Here is a 16,184-nt window from a genome sequence, read left to right as displayed (position 1 = left end):
CTGTGTAAAATTATATATGGGCACTATATATATATATATATATATACACATATATATATGAATGTATGCAAATATACAATACATATTATAAAATATAATAAAATGAAACTGTAGTAATAACTACGTCATAACATAATAACTATGTAAAACCTATGGTAATAGGTGGAAAACCTGATTCCCAGGGTCATTTTGCATCGTGTGTGTGTGTGTGTGTGTGTGTGTGTGTGTGTGTGTGTTGATTTACCTGCACATTTGACTCCCTGAGCGATGAGTCCCCACATGAAGTTGGCGCAGTACTCGCACCAGTGTGGCCCTCTGAAGGTGTGCACCTGCGGGACAAACACACGCGTGAGCAGTCTCAACGCTGATTCTGATAAATGCAATCTCAATTACAGAGAGAGAGAGAGGAAAGCCCTGCTCTCTCGCTCGCTCTCTCCAGGTTACAGCTCGTCCAATCAGACGCGTGCAACGCTCGTACGGGACACACCAGTAACACCACAACCGTCTTACAGTAGATGATGAAATCAGTGTACATCAAACTGACATCAACATGAGAAGTGCCCTATTTGCATATAAAGGAGGCCTGAGGAATGTAAATGACTTCATATTTATAGAGCTGTGTGAATTTGAGTGGTTTATGGAAAATTGGACAAAGAAATGCATGTGGTTTACATGATTATCAAAAGAAAGCTTTGTTTCTTATTCTTAACTGTAGAACAGAGTGTCGTCTCTGGTCTCAATTTACCTAAAACATTGATGTGCTATAGTTTCATGTTCCTTTTATTACTCTGTACTCTTTCTTCTATACATATCTTATACAATCAAATCAAAAAGTATTCATACACCACATGTCATTTTTTATATTTGTTTTACTAGTGGGTGCAGGACACTATAGATCATTGAGGATAGCAAAATAATTAAAGTGTGACATATTATACCCAAAAATCCTTCATACAGTGACTACCAGTAAAATGTATACAAATTTGGGACCAAAAATTATTCAGACACTTTGACCTGACCATGTTTTGCTGAAATGTTTTTTTTTTATTGCTAAAGCGACCTTTTTACACCACAGACTGAACAACATGAAGCATTGCTTGTTAATTGTTCGAGCTAAACTGGTATTATCTAAATGTGTAGTTAAATTTAACAGCTGACAGATATTCAACATAATTCATGTGTGAGACAGTCTAACAGAAGGATGGACAAAACCAGTGAAATATCAAATGATTTGATTGAGTTCGTGTCATATTTTATAACCATTTTCTAAACTATAGCGAATAAACTGTGATAATGTGAGAAATGTTGAAGGTGTCTGAATAAATGTTTGACTGTATGTACATGCACTCTTGTAGCAGGGGTCTATTTACTGTAATGCAATGCTTAGTGTGTAACGATCTCCATGTTTCTAAGAAAAAAGACTTCTTATTATCTGTCCTGCTGATGAAACCAGCCAACATCCAGTATCTGAGCATCTAGAACGGGGGATAACAGGAAAAAAGCAGGCGTGAGAGAAAGAAAGAGCTGATTGTGGAGTCAGCAGTCTGTGAGGTTTACAGACACACTCACTGAGAACATAAGGGGGGGTTCTGGGACAGGACGGGACGGCAGGACATGCTCTTGATACGAGCCGAATGAGGAAACACTGCTGTGTGTTGACCATCCCTCTATCAGTTCCTAATCTTTCCATCTGTCACCCCACACAACCTCCCTCGCACTCCCGCACTCTCCAACACAAACACACGACGCATTTATTACATTTGTTTTCCCGAACCTCTGGCCTTAAACAGATTCACGGTTAACTCCTCCAACGTCTCCTGAAACCTGCACCGCTGCCACGGCAACAACACACCCCTCGGGACGCGTTTAAATCACATTCGGGGAGAATTTGCATAACATCCTATGACACATTTGCTTACAAAATGACATAAGATTGCCAAAACATTTAAATGAATCATGGTATAAATGAGACCATTTTGACAGAATGCAAAAAAAAAATTGAAACAACACTTTATTATTATTTTTTATTATTTAAATTATTATTTAAACATTATTTTCTTAACCATTAGCAAATAGCTTTTGTTCTTGTTTTAAGCACAGATTAAACTAAATTAAGCTAGCTTTAGGCATGAAACAAGAAAAACAATAATTTTTTTTCTTTTACATTTTGTGGTATTTCTTTTTAAAGACTTTTATAATGTCACAGAGACTTAAAATGTACAAAACATTTCAATCATTTAGAAAAATGTAGACCATTTCGATTTTTGACAGAACGCAGAACAATGTTGATGCACCACAAATGATAATATTACCAATTTCTTATCCCATTTAATTCAAGTGAGCTTTATGCATAAAACAAGAAACCAAAATAAACTTGAACTAAATTTGGACAAAAATTTGTGTTATTCCTTTTTTTTTTCTTTTATAATGTCACAACAACATAAAATTTACAAAACATTTCAATGAATCACAGAAAAGTACAGGCCATTTTGGTGTAATACAAAATGATGTTGACACACAACAAATAATAATATTACCAATATTATTTATGGGTTATATACCAAAAAACATTTCCACGTAATTTTTTTTTAATCCCCTTAGCAAATAGTTTTTGTTCTTGTTTTAAGCACAAATCAAACTCAAAGAAGTGAGCTTTTTGCATAAAACAATAAGAAATACATCCAATCAAGTAACAAAAATAACCGCCCCCCAAAAATTCTGCCAAAAAAACCCTTTCTAATAACGTCTTCATGCCAACATCATTTCAAGTAAAACGATCTAATGAAAGCAGGCCATGAGGCTCAGCGGGTCCTTACCTTGAAGTTGTGGACTTTCTCGTACTTGGGCGCGTGTTCACTCTCCTTCAGGGTGGCTCGCCGGACCAGCGACGTGAGCTGCGAATAAGCAAACAGTTTGAGCGGTTGCCAGAGAGTGGCGGGAGGTTTCTGAGGACTCATCTTCATCCCCAGAGCCGCTGCCACCATGCCCTGCTCCTTCCCCTCCGCCTTGGCCTTGTGCACCAGAGACTTCTCCTGCTTACGGACGACATAGGACTCGCGGGACGGCATCTCACACTCCAGCCCGCGCCAAACAAACCGACCAAATAAACTTTGCACAACTCTGAGGTCTTCTAACAGACTCTACTACATCTTCTGCCAGAGATTTGATGCCGAAAAAATCTATTCAATCACCAATATGACCATCCAATTAGTCCAAATAGAGTTTCTTCAACTGATGTATGAAGCCCTGAGCGTGAGTGTGTGTGTGTGTGTGTGTGTGTGTGAGTGCTTCTCCCTGGGCATCTATATGCAGATGAGATGAGTTGTTGAGTTAATCCTGTCCTGCCTGCGAGCTGAAGATATCCTCACTGGAGCGCTGCCTCAAAGAGAGAGAGAGAGGGGGCGAGAGAGGGAGGACCCAAACACAGTCACACTGAATTACACAGCTCGAATCAGCCAATCCCAGCAGAGCTTTATCAGTGAGCTCACCCCACCTTACAGCAACCAACCCCCCAATCCACTGCATGAGTGGGCAGAGAGAGAGAGAGAGAGAGAGAGAGAGAGAGAGAGAGAGAGAGAGAGAGAGAGAGAGAGAGAGAGAGAGAGAGAGAGAGAGAGAGAGAGAGAGAGAGAGAGAGAGAGAGAGAGAGTAGACTGTAATGAGAGGTGAATGAGTCATGGATGAGCTCTGAGCTCATTCTCCTCTAATAAAAGCACACGGATGCACCATAAACACAACCCACACTATGTACCAGGGATGCACGATTTGGGCAAAAACAAAAATCTATATCAAAAATCCAGGTTTGCTGTGCTTGTTTGTACAGCTGCAAAATGTTGTGGTTATATATCCATATAAAATAATAATAATAATAATAATAATAATAATAATAATATTTATACTACATAAAGATACTATTAAAATATTTCACTGTAAAACAAAAAAAATGTATATTTCAGAAAAAATATTATTAAAGTTATAACTGTAAAATATCAAACTTTAATTTTAATGGAAAAATGCAGGGAGCCCTTAAAGTTTCCCTTTTTAGGACCGGAAGATGTTAAATGCACTTTATAAGTGACTCAAACTTGTGTTAAAGATGCAGTGATGGAGTTTGTGTGAAGCTGCGTTTACTGTGAAGCGAGCCGCTCGATAATTACCATTGGCCCTCTGGAATACTGGACTGTGATTGGTCAATCGCATCATTCTGTGGTCAAATGTGTTTTTTTTTTATAGTGATGCTGAACTGACCAAACAATTTCCTAACTACATCTTAGATGTGCTAGTTTCATATCTCTTGTATCATGCCAGTGATTTCAAATCAATATTTCATGTCACATTTACTGTTCAATTAAATGGAATTGTCAATAAAACACCAGAATAACATTTAAACCCAATTCTTGAAAAAAGGTGGAGTGAATTTCCTTATTGGACACTGGGATATATCAGGTTTACACAGTGTGATTAAATCAACTTCCTGCTTTACAAACGATCACGAGTCTTTCCTCTCAATCACACACCAACACATGTGATTCTCCAATAATCTGCCTTCATAAATCACAATGACAGCATCAGCCAAACGACCCTGGGTCGTTCCCAAAAAGATCAGCCAGAGATTATGTCTGAACAGTCTCTGTTTATGTGCTATTATTATTCTGTATATTAGTGATGCGCTGATATATTGGCCAGGATGATTAATTGGCTGATAATTGGCTGATGATTTGAAAGGCATCGGTCAACAACTGCGTTTCTGAGGCTCATTTGAAGGACATCTTGTGTAAAATAAGCTCAATTCATTTCAGCAATTGCATGTACATCTAATTAAACTAAATTAGATCATATACACTACAGTTCAAAAGTTTGGGGTTGGAACATTTTTTAATGTCTTAGAAAGTTTATACTCACAAAGACTGCATTTATTTGATTCAAAATACAGTAATATTGTGTTTTATTATAGTTTGCATGGGCAAGCATCACTCCCGTTTTAATAAAATGTAGAAATCTATTTTTTTTATTAATTAACCATGTGTGAAGCTCTTCGAATCTGGACTCTTTAATGTGTATTCGAATACACTCTTCCTCAATCTTATCTCAGCTGGATTCTCTTCTCAAAGCAGTATGTTGGATCCTGACATGCCAACACACACACACACACACACACACACACACACACACACACACACACACACACACACACACACACACACACACACACTTCTCTTTGATCAATAGAGGACTCGATTCTCTCCAGCGCAGAGAGTAAAGTGCCCAAATGTAGAGAGACCTCCCGTTTCTGGCTTCCAGATCAATAATCCAGACGGAGGCAGAGAATATGAAACCGCTGGAGCAAAGTCTCCGAAGTCTCCGATCTCTCCGCAGACCTGAAGGGCCGTCACACACTCACACACGACTGTTACCTGTGCCAGGTGTGTTCACATCATTTCACACGTACACACCGCTTCGAGGACCGCAGTCCCAGAACGTGTGGACAGTGTGTCTGGCAGGAACTGGGCTTTCTGTCTGACCTCTAATTGACAAGATTGATTTTTCTGCTTTCTTAAATGTGTCTGGAGCAAAACGGTGGTCATAAACGGGCGGGGGCGAAAAACGGCTATTTCAAGGCCATTTCCTTTCTTCTCCCAAAACCACACAAGTGAAAATCCATCCGTCTGTGCCATTATCTCAGCCAGAGAGAGAGAGAGAGAGAGAGAGAGAGAGAGAGAGAGAGAGAGAGAGAGAGAGAGAGAGAGAGAGAGAGAGAGAGAGAGAGAGAGAGAGAGAGAGAGAGAGAGAGAGAGAGAGAGAGAGAGAGAGAGAGAGAGAGAGAGAGAGAGAGAGAGAGAGAGATGCACAGACTAACACTATTTGGTCACATCATATGCTGATCTGATGTTGCAGCTTTATCACTGTTAAAGGTGATTAATTATTTCATTAAAGGGGTCCTATTATGCTTTTTTACATGATAATCGTTCTTTAGTGTGTAATGTTGCGGTTTGAGCATGAAAAAGCTCAGCAAAAGTTACAAAGGGAGTTATTCTCTATATCAGTGTCAGTGTTTCTGAACTCCCTGAAATGCCTCCATTGTAGTCTTGAGTTTTCTTCCAGGAATGAACACGTCATAATATTCCTCATTTAAATAATTCTGCCCGAGGTAAACGCAAAACAGGGGTTAGGCCTGATTGAGTTGCATTAGTAGTGTGATTTTTTCTGTGCAAGGGATGCTGTTTTTTCCCACCCTGAATCTAAACCCTCTTTTTTCAGCCTTCCTAAAGCCGACTAACTATGCACTATTCACACTATCTTTAACTATTTATCAGCAGTACAACTGCAACCTTTGAGTTGTCCTTTATTTTCCTAACAACTTCTTTCGTAACGATGCAGTTTGATGCAGGTCGGATGTTTTTCGGCAACATTTGATCCATTAATACCAGCACTTTATCTTCTATTTTATATCTATTATCTTTATAAAAAAAATAAAAAAAGTACACGTACTGCGTTAGATTAAACTGGGAAGTGTCATAGCACTTGCATATTGTTGTCCTATTGTTAGTGTAACGGCTTCTATTGTTCTCATTTGTAAGTCGCTTCGGATAAAAGTGTCTGTTAAATGAATAAATGTTATAATGGACACAGTTCTAACATCACATCTGAAATGTAAGAGAGATATAAAATAAAAATTACCACAGTGAAACATAGTGCACAAGTTGTACTTTAAACACAAGCCGTAAGCGGTAGACCAATCACAACCGGCTGGAGCCGACTGACCAATCACAACCGGCTGCGCTTTTTGGAAGCGGGCTTTAAGAAAGCGAAACTAAAACGGAGAGTTCAGACAGACGCTGAAATCAGGTGCTGCAACAATGCAAATTATAAGAAAAATAATGAGTTTTTGTTTTACATTAAATGATGTAAAGGTATTATAGTAAACCCCATAAACAAAATTATGAGCCTGTAAATGAGCTTAATAGGACCCCTATAAAATACTTATCACGTAATTCCACATTGCTCAGCTTATCAGAGGCTTTAAATTGGTTTTGACAACCAATGGGTTGTGAGTCAATTCGACCAACCAATGGTAGATGGTGGGAGAGTTTGGTAAATAAACCTGTTTATATATATATATATATATTTGCAGTCCTGTTTGATGCCATTAATGGCGAAGATTCAATTACACTTTTAAACTCAAGATTACTTTCCAACAAAATTTTAAAGCAATATTGCTGGTTAAATTTCGGAGATGCTAGTAATAGCGAGCTAGCTTTAAAATCATTAGATCCCACCCTCCCTTCAGAGCGTCTCTAAAGCCACGTCTCCTTCTAAACACATGAACGATCACAGCAGATTATTACCTCATGTCTCAAAGCAAATAATATTACGATAATAATGAACGATAAAAGAATAAATCCGAGTCTGAGGACGTGAACAGCTCTGGGCAGAACTTCACAGGTTGCCATCTCATAAAACCGGTTATGACATGGCGTGAACGCAGTTAAAGCTCGATGTTTTGGTTCAGGATGAACTGTAAAAGGCGGCTGCTGTTCGTTTACGGCGCTCGGTGACTGACGTCTGTCTACGACGTGGAGGTATGAAAATATATATGTTGGACATCGTATCATTGCATTCAGACCGAATGCAATGCTTGGATGAATATTTTTATGGTCCAGAGACTTCCACAGAAGATATATGTACATGTTTTAATATTTAGACCACTTCTGTTATTGATTGCTATCAGGATGTGCAGAGCGTTTCATCCAGTATAACAAAAAGTGTTTATAAAACAAATTGCTTACCCTACCTTTAAATACATCTCCATCAACATCTGGATATTAATAATAAATAATTGTGACTCATCCCTGAGTTTGTAAAACATTAAACATCAAAAATCACTTTTACAGCATCACACTTGGGGCAAGACATTACAGAGGATTTAAAAGCAGTGATTTCAAGCACAGCTCTTTTCTAAAGCACTCACATGAATTATTCAGTAAAATGACTTATTACCCTAGTTGTAAAGCAATCTAAATCATTAGTTGTTTTGTTTCAGGGCCCATTGACATCAACTGATGACCCAACACAATACTAAATTACTTTATTGTAACAAAACTGTATAGGCACCATGGTGTGCATGAACAGTATAGGCACAAAACCTGGTATACCTGTCCATGTTTGCATGCGATTCATTTAGACACTTCTACCAAATTACACATAAATTTAAACAACAAAAAAAGCAGAATTTGAGTTTGATTGGATGTACAAGCTCTGATGATCTTTTTAAAATGTTAATAAGTTGAAAAGTCTATACGGTCATTTTATTCTACCCACACACCTATTCATAGTGAAAATCACAGCTGAAATCGACACTTAAACTGTTAATATCTGACTAAAATGATCAGAGATATTGTTAAAAAACTTCTTCACAAGTGTCTGCAGAGCAGAAGGTGCTACACAAGATCAGACAACAACACATTTTACTCTTTTACTCCTTTCAATAAATGCTCAGGACGTTTTAAGTTCTGAAATTTAGAGTGATTTATGGTACAATTAACTCTTCAATCTCAAAAGAGCTTGAAAAATGTGCACCGCAATGAAATGTCTCCTTTCATATCACCCACTTCTTATAAACACAAGCCTCATTTTAGCAAAAACTGGAATGAAAATGTTCTGGTTATGTAAAATGTTAAATGCGCTGTTGAATTTGCATAATTACCGTCAGCGACCTAACCTCTTTTCCCGTTCATCCCTCTATCTTCTTCACTCTCACATACACTCACATACAGATGTCAGTAACATCAACATCATGATTTCACCGGCTTACAATCATAGAAATAGCTTAATTCCATCATTCAGTGCCCTGACATACACAGTTAAGTTTGAGAAAGTCTCTTCTCTTCTCAGCACTGCAGTGATGTGGGTGGTTATGTTATATAACGTTACATAAGGACGGAGTGATGCATAATCACAGCGCAGGCGATAAAGCGCTCAAAGCACCATATATGATGAATGATCACACACACCGGAACTGGGAGGCGAGGTTTACCACGCACATCTCCGTCCTCTCAATGCTCTTACATGCAAAAAAACTAGGAGATCAAACAATTTAACTACAGCGACAATCGCATATCAGAGATGGTTCATATTACATCACACTATTACTCATAATCTCTGAACAAACAAACAAACCATTACACTTGAGGCATTAGAAGAATATTTTGGTTTCAATCCAAGTTACGATCAGTCGCCAGCATAATGTTGATAACTACAAAAAGATAATTGACTCATCACTTATCACTTTCTTTTACAAACAAAAAGTAGAATCTAGGCATTTCTAAAGGAAGTGAATAGGGCCAATTTTTTGAAGGTTTTAAAAACTGAAAATTCGAACGGTATTATCGTAAAGGGCATACATAAAAAGGACACGTGAAACAAAGAAAAGCAATCAAACTTAAACTTATTACAAAAACACGTGACCAAATGCAAAAAAAACGTGTAATATTGGGAAAAAAGAGAGGTAAAAAAACACTAAATAGCTTAACTATTTAGAGTTACTCCGTGTGAACGTACATTAATACTTCCATTAAAACTATTAAATATGTATTATTTGAGATGTAAAGCGGTTTAAATAATTGTTTTATGTATTGTTTTATTATTGTTATGGTTTGTGTTTTCATGGCAACAAAATTGGATATAACTACACAATGTTAGTAACCTTTTTTTCACACTAAAAACATTTTAATATGCATATCGTTCATGTTTTGCAGCTATAATATTGAGACAGTGAGTGTTTTAATATTTACTGTAGAAATTGGCCTCATTTATTTCCATAGTAACAGATTTTTGCTTATTTTAAAGGAGGACAAGTGGAACTACATTTTTGTGATAATCCATATTATGCCACTCCAATATCATCATGTGGCCGACGGGTTCAGCTCAACTATGCTGATATTCAGAAGAAGAAAAATAACTACATTTAAACAAAAAAAATTACAGTGATTTTTCTCAGTTCCAGTGTTGTCATAATTTGTGTTTAGCCTTTGCAGGAAAACGTTCCTTTAAAATGCTGTTGTTGTTCAAGAACCGAGACGCAGGTCCTGCTTCTATATCTCCATCTCTCTCCATCTAAAATAACTTTCTCATTCACTTCCTCTGGCTGTCACACAGTGTTCTGCTGATCGATTGTGTTACGCAACTCAACCGCATTCCTGTCTCCCCCGCATGACAGCAGAGCAAGGCCAGACACACACACTTACACACTTACATTAGAGACTATAGTCAAGTGTTTTAACCCATTCCTCAATGCATCACAACTGTTGATTCTGGTATATGTAGAAAATATCCTATCATTTGCTGTAGTTGTGAGTTTATAGCCTGTCACTGGGACTAAATTCAGTCCAACAGACAATCTTTAAAAGCTCAAAAACTTGAAATAGTCATGAGGGTCTAAAGTTGTTCTTCCCAACCCACTAATCTCGAAACAGATCTGTGCCGATATTAAAGCCTATCAGTGTACAAACACAAAGCAAATCTAGCCAGTGTACAGATGTCCTGATGAGTTTACGGATGTGCTAAATAAGTGTGAAGCTTTAGTTTCAAAAATCAGATCAGATCAGATATTCAGACGCTAATGTATGATAATGATAATTACTAGCAATTACTGTGAAACCTGTAAATGTAATTTAAAGGTGCAATGTGTAAAAACTTTGAGTATCTATTAACAGAAATGCAATATGACATCCATAACTGTTTTCAGTGGTGTATAAAGAACTTACTTAATAAACCGTAATGTTTTTATTACCTTAGAATGAGGCATTTATATCTACATAGGCGCGGGAATCCCCTTCTATGAAGGTCGCCATATTGTGGCGTCATGTTTCTACCGTAGCCGACAGCGAACAAACAGCGTTACAGAGCGCGTTTCGTCACTACCTTGAAAGAGAAGTCGCAGAAAGCTAGAAGCTAGCCATAAACACCGTGAGTAGAGACTTTTCCCTTGTCAGTGGTGTAAAATATGTAGTTGGATTGTTTCATGTAACTTAGTTCTTCTCCCTCGCTGTGTTATGGCTTTGCTATGTGGGGATAAATGTGCTGGTTACGTTCGTGAGACAGCTGATTAGTACTCTTGTCATTGACAGTAAAACAGTAACGTTACAGGAATCACCAACCCGTCGATCGCGGTCGACAAGCATTTTGGAAGCATTTTAAGTCGATCGCGAAGAGTTTTCAAAATCAGAGAAAAAAAGCCTATTGTGTGTAGTAAATGGTGTCTAGGGGAGGCGCGCGCGCTGTTACAATCATGCCATTTTTGCCGCGCGCACCTTTGGGCTCATGCGGACGCGTCGAGTATAAACAATGTTTTACGCTTTAACCAGCTCAGCCACAGTAACAGCTCATATTAGCCAGCTAAACGTTTACTACCCTGTTAGAAAAAAATATATAGTTGCATAGTTTCATGTGGTTCTTCTCCCTCACTGTATTATGGGTTTGCTATGTGGGGAGAAATGTGCTGGTTACGTTCGTGAGACAATCAACTGATTACTATTATTATATTATATATTAACACCCTTGATCCTCACCTGACTATGGCTTTGTAAACATTATCCATGATGTTGTTTATAATGGACATGTGGTACAGAAACAGTGACAATGTTACACACTCTTGGCTTACTCTGGCTATTCTCTGCTGTCTCAGACGACATGTTTGTCACATGTTAGCCACCGTAGCTTCTTCGAAAGGGAGGGGTGAGCAGTGGGCTGAGCCCTTAGTGCAAACTCGCAACCGAACCGCTAGATGTCGCTAAAAATCACACACTGCACCTTTAAAGTCCCTGTAAAGGCAATTTTAAAAATAAATTCTAAACACATTATAAATGTCAGAAATGTATTGCTAAAACATATTACAAAGACTGTGGACTGTGAAGTTCTGAATTGTGGAGTTAGACCGTTAAACAGTTTTTTACCATTTCTATTTTCCGGATTTTTTGGGCGGGTCTAAAACGGGGCTCGATGACGCAGTGGAGCCCCTGAGCTCCTGGACACAGCCCTACTTGATGACGCACTGGATCGAGCCACAGAGGCTGGCCGCTCCACTAACAATATTTAGAATTAGAGCACATTCACATCAGTTTGCCGCTCAATCGCGAGTTACTGTCAATATTATTAGTTACAAAAGCCTACAGTTTGCTAGCTAGCTATGCGTTCTTCACGTAAATGCGTATTACCTAGATGCGGTCACGTACAAAACAGATCGGTGTCCTTATTTACATTTCCGATCACATCAAGAAGAGGGGGATTAATTTTGTGAAGAGCCACTTTGATGGAGAGCTGAGGATCACCGCAAACACCCGCCTCTGTAGTGATCATTTTAAACGGGATAGTTTTATAAACTTTTGTCGGAGACAAGTGGGATTCACTGATAATCCGCTGTTTCTGGTGAATGGGGCCGAACCGACTGTCTCCCGCCTCGGCCTTCATCACTCACGCCCCCAGCGTTTGAGAGCAGAGACTACTGCTCATTTTTTCAAGATCTTGATAGCTTATTTTATGTACTTTTTTTATCATTCAAATTTGGTAGGGTGGCTAATAACACATTTTTCTGTGGTGTGACAAACTCAGAACACATAATTCATTTTGACTTTACAGGGACTTTAAGGAATGACTGAAATCCGATCAACACTGCTTTTCTTGCTTCAGTAGGTTTTATTTAATAACATTGTTTAGTAATTGGGGCAAACACATTTTTATTTTATTTTATGTAACTAAGGCCCTGTTTACAGCTGGTATTAAGATGTGTTTTGGTTGATCGGATCACAAGTGTTCGTCGCTAAATACAGGAGTAAACGGGTCTAAAACGTCTCAAGTTTGTCCACTTTCAACCACTTCCAGAGGTAGTAGAAAACACATTCAACCGGATTGCTTTCATAGTGTAAACGCTCATGTGATCGAATGTGTTCAAACAGACACAAAACACAGTCTTCTCTCCATCTACTGATGTAATGAGTAACATTATGAGAAGAGCTCTAGACAGACGGGGTTTAAACTTTGTCGACTCAAGACTCGAGTTTGAAGATGAAAAACACATCAAACACAATGTTCTCTCATCATTCCTGATTTCTAACACACACTCACAGCGTTTGACTGGTCTTGAGCAGAAACTAAAGCTGATGCTCTCTGAATGTTTTTCTGTCTTCTGCTTGCGTGTTACTATGTAAATTGCACAGGCTTATTTTGTCCAATAGATGGAAAGATCTGAAAAAACACATTCACCCGCCCATAGACCCTCCCCTTGAAGAAATCAGGACAGAAGTGTTTTAAAGTGGACAAAAGAGATCGATTAAAACACCAGTAAACAAGAATGTGTCTCCCTCGTCTACTTGTGATGCGATCGACCAAAACGCATATTAACACCAGGTGTAAACAGGAAATTAGTATCTTAAGTCAAAGCCTTAAAGCTTTCCCAGTTATCTAGAGCTCTACAAACTCACTCAAGAAGAAAATGAGTTCTCATCTTACTCAAGAAAAAATTCATGTTAGCACTGCGAAGTATTATGAGAAAATATGCATTATTTTGTAAGCCTGTTTCCAACAATAAGATAATTACATCTTTTTACATCACAATTCTGACTTTATTTCTCACAATTATGAGTTTTTATATATATATATATATATGTGTGTGTGTGTGTGTGTGTGTGTGTGTGTGTGTGTGTGTGTGTGTGTGTGTGTGTGTGTGTGTGTGTTTTTCTGAAGTTTTGTTTATCCGCGAGATGTTAACTCAACATTGTGAGATATAAACTCACAATTGCAAGAAATAGTCAGAATTTAACAAAACTTCAGAAAAAGCTAAAAATTGCAATAAATAGTCATATAGGCTAATGATATAAAAAGATGCAACTATTACTTTTAAAAAATATTCCATGGTGAAAACAGGCTTCCAGAACAATCAACATTTCCTGCTTTCCAATTCTTCTCAATGGATTTTGAGTCAGTATTTTGTGAAGTATGATTTAAAAATCTCTCACTTTTAAGCTAACATCACACAGTCAAAAAGTCTAAATATTTCACTAAAAATGTGCCATAAAATCTGAGAGAAAAAAAGGCAGAATTGTGAGATGTCACCTCAAAATTGTGAGAGATAAACGGCGAGAAAGAATTGTTCTTCTATACATTGTTCACTTGTAGGTCACCAGTAGATTTTGGGAAGATTTCGACACAGTTACTGGCAGATATTAGTCTCAAACGGGACAAACAAACAGATGAATCACTATCACATGCCATTTTTACATCCGAGGTTGGTTCCAGCTATAAGGAACACGTGGAGTGTGTCGTGTGCATGTTTGCTGCCTGGATGAGCAGTGTTTTTCCAGACTGCTGAACATCCGCAGAGATTTCTGGAAACCGTAGCGCTCCTAAAACACCTTTACTGCCTGATCCAGTCAACCTGTTCTCCTTCTGAAACGATCCATCGAGCTGAAGACATACACAACTCCTACACCAGAGTCCTCTTCAGCGACCCGGGCTGCTCATCGATGTATCTAAACAAACACTTCTATATTTAGAGCCTCATTCATGAGTCATAAACGCACAATGGAAAATTGTACAATTTCTGCAGTAATATTTACTGGCTGAAGAGGAGTAAAGAATAATAAATCAAACAGAATAATTACAAGAGTATGATAAATGTTATGAAGGGCTGGTGTTATTCATACGGCTACAGGGAATTTCGTAGAAAGTGTGACATCAACACAATATTAACATTTCACCAATGACTAAAGTGCGTGGCTGTGACGATTTTCTATCAGAGTGGGGATTTTCCATTGACACACACATACAGACGCACTGGAGTTAAATGTGTCCTGTCCAGTGTGTTCCACAAACGTCAGACTGGTTTTGTTTGATCTAATGAGCCCTGTGGCTCTCTCGACACACACACACACACACACACACACACACACACACACACACACACACACACACACACACACACACACACACACACACACACACACACACACACACACACACACACACACACACACACACACACACACACACGAAAATCACAAAAACACCAGATGATTAAAAGACATGAAAAGGTACAATATGTAAGTTTTTTACATTAAAATATCCAAAAACCACTAGAACAATGTTATATATTTTGTTGACTTGTGTACTTACATTTGTGCTGGGCAACAATCAATCGCATCCAAAATAAAATTTTGTGTTTACATAATATATGTGTGTGTACTGTGTGTAATTATTTTGTGTATATATAAATACACACACATAAATGTATATTTTTGAGAAATATTAGCATGTATATATATTTATATATATATAATTTATATTATATAGAAATATTAATATTTTATATATAAATAACAAATTTTCCTTAAATATATTCATACATGTGTGTGTATTTATATATACAAAATAATTATACACAGTACAAACACATATTGTGTAAACACAAAATTTTATTTTGGATGCGATTCATCACGATAAATCATTGCACAGCCCTAATATCCTAAATGTTTCCGACAAGGTTTTAAATCCAGAGAGATCTGCAATTTTAAGCAATGACAAGGCTCGTGACGTCACGCTACATCTTCATTATTGTTCTGAATAAGCGATCTCTAACGGTTAAACTTACATGCTGTGCCTTTAAGAAAAAAAAAATATATACACATATATATATACACTGTCATTCAAAAGTTGGGGGTCGGTAAGATTTTTAATGTTTTAAAAAGAAGTCTCTTCTGCTCACCAAGGCTGCATTTATTTGATTAAAAATACAAAACAAACCCAGTAATATTGTGAAATATTATTTCAATGTAAAACAGCTGTTTTCTATGTGAAAATATAATAAAGTGTAATTTATTCCTGTGATCTATAAGCTGAATTTCCAGCATCATTACTCCAGTCTACAGTGTCACATGATCCTTCAGAAATCAGTATAATATGATTTGATGTTCAAGAAACATTTATGATTATTATCAATGTTGAAAACAGTTGTGTACCATTTTTTTTAGGATTCTTTGATGAACAGAAAGTTAAAAACAACATTTATTTGAAATAGAATCTTTTTTAATTTTTAATCAAATAAATGCAGCCTTGGTGAGCAGAAGAGACTTCTTTTAAAAACATTATAAATCTTACCGACCCCAAACTTTTGATCGGCAGTGTTTAAATAAAGA

At 37.5% G+C, this 16,184-nt stretch overlaps 1 protein-coding gene across 1 annotated transcript in view; it reads right to left on the bottom strand.

Moving 5' to 3' along the window:
- Positions 1–244: 244 nt before the first annotated feature.
- The window catches only part of LOC143715288 (N-chimaerin-like), a gene marked incomplete at its 3' end in the record, with an annotated part of 52,556 nt that continues 36,616 nt past the window's right edge, over positions 245–16,184 (bottom strand). Inside the window, exons 7-8 of the mRNA XM_077206962.1 lie at positions 2,817–2,894; positions 245–329 (exon numbers count right to left, since the gene is read on the bottom strand). Of these exons, the coding sequence (XP_077063077.1) occupies positions 245–329; positions 2,817–2,894 (163 nt within the window). The remainder of the gene's footprint in view (positions 330–2,816; positions 2,895–16,184) is intronic.

Source organism: Siphateles boraxobius, unplaced genomic scaffold (genome assembly GCF_051911475.1).
Source record: "Siphateles boraxobius isolate OS27281-9 unplaced genomic scaffold, OSU_SipBor_1 59, whole genome shotgun sequence".
In the NCBI taxonomy this organism is placed as follows: domain Eukaryota; kingdom Metazoa; phylum Chordata; class Actinopteri; order Cypriniformes; family Leuciscidae; genus Siphateles; species Siphateles boraxobius.
The sequence above is the reverse complement of the archived record's forward strand: the minus strand, read 5'-3'. Positions and strand labels throughout refer to the sequence as shown.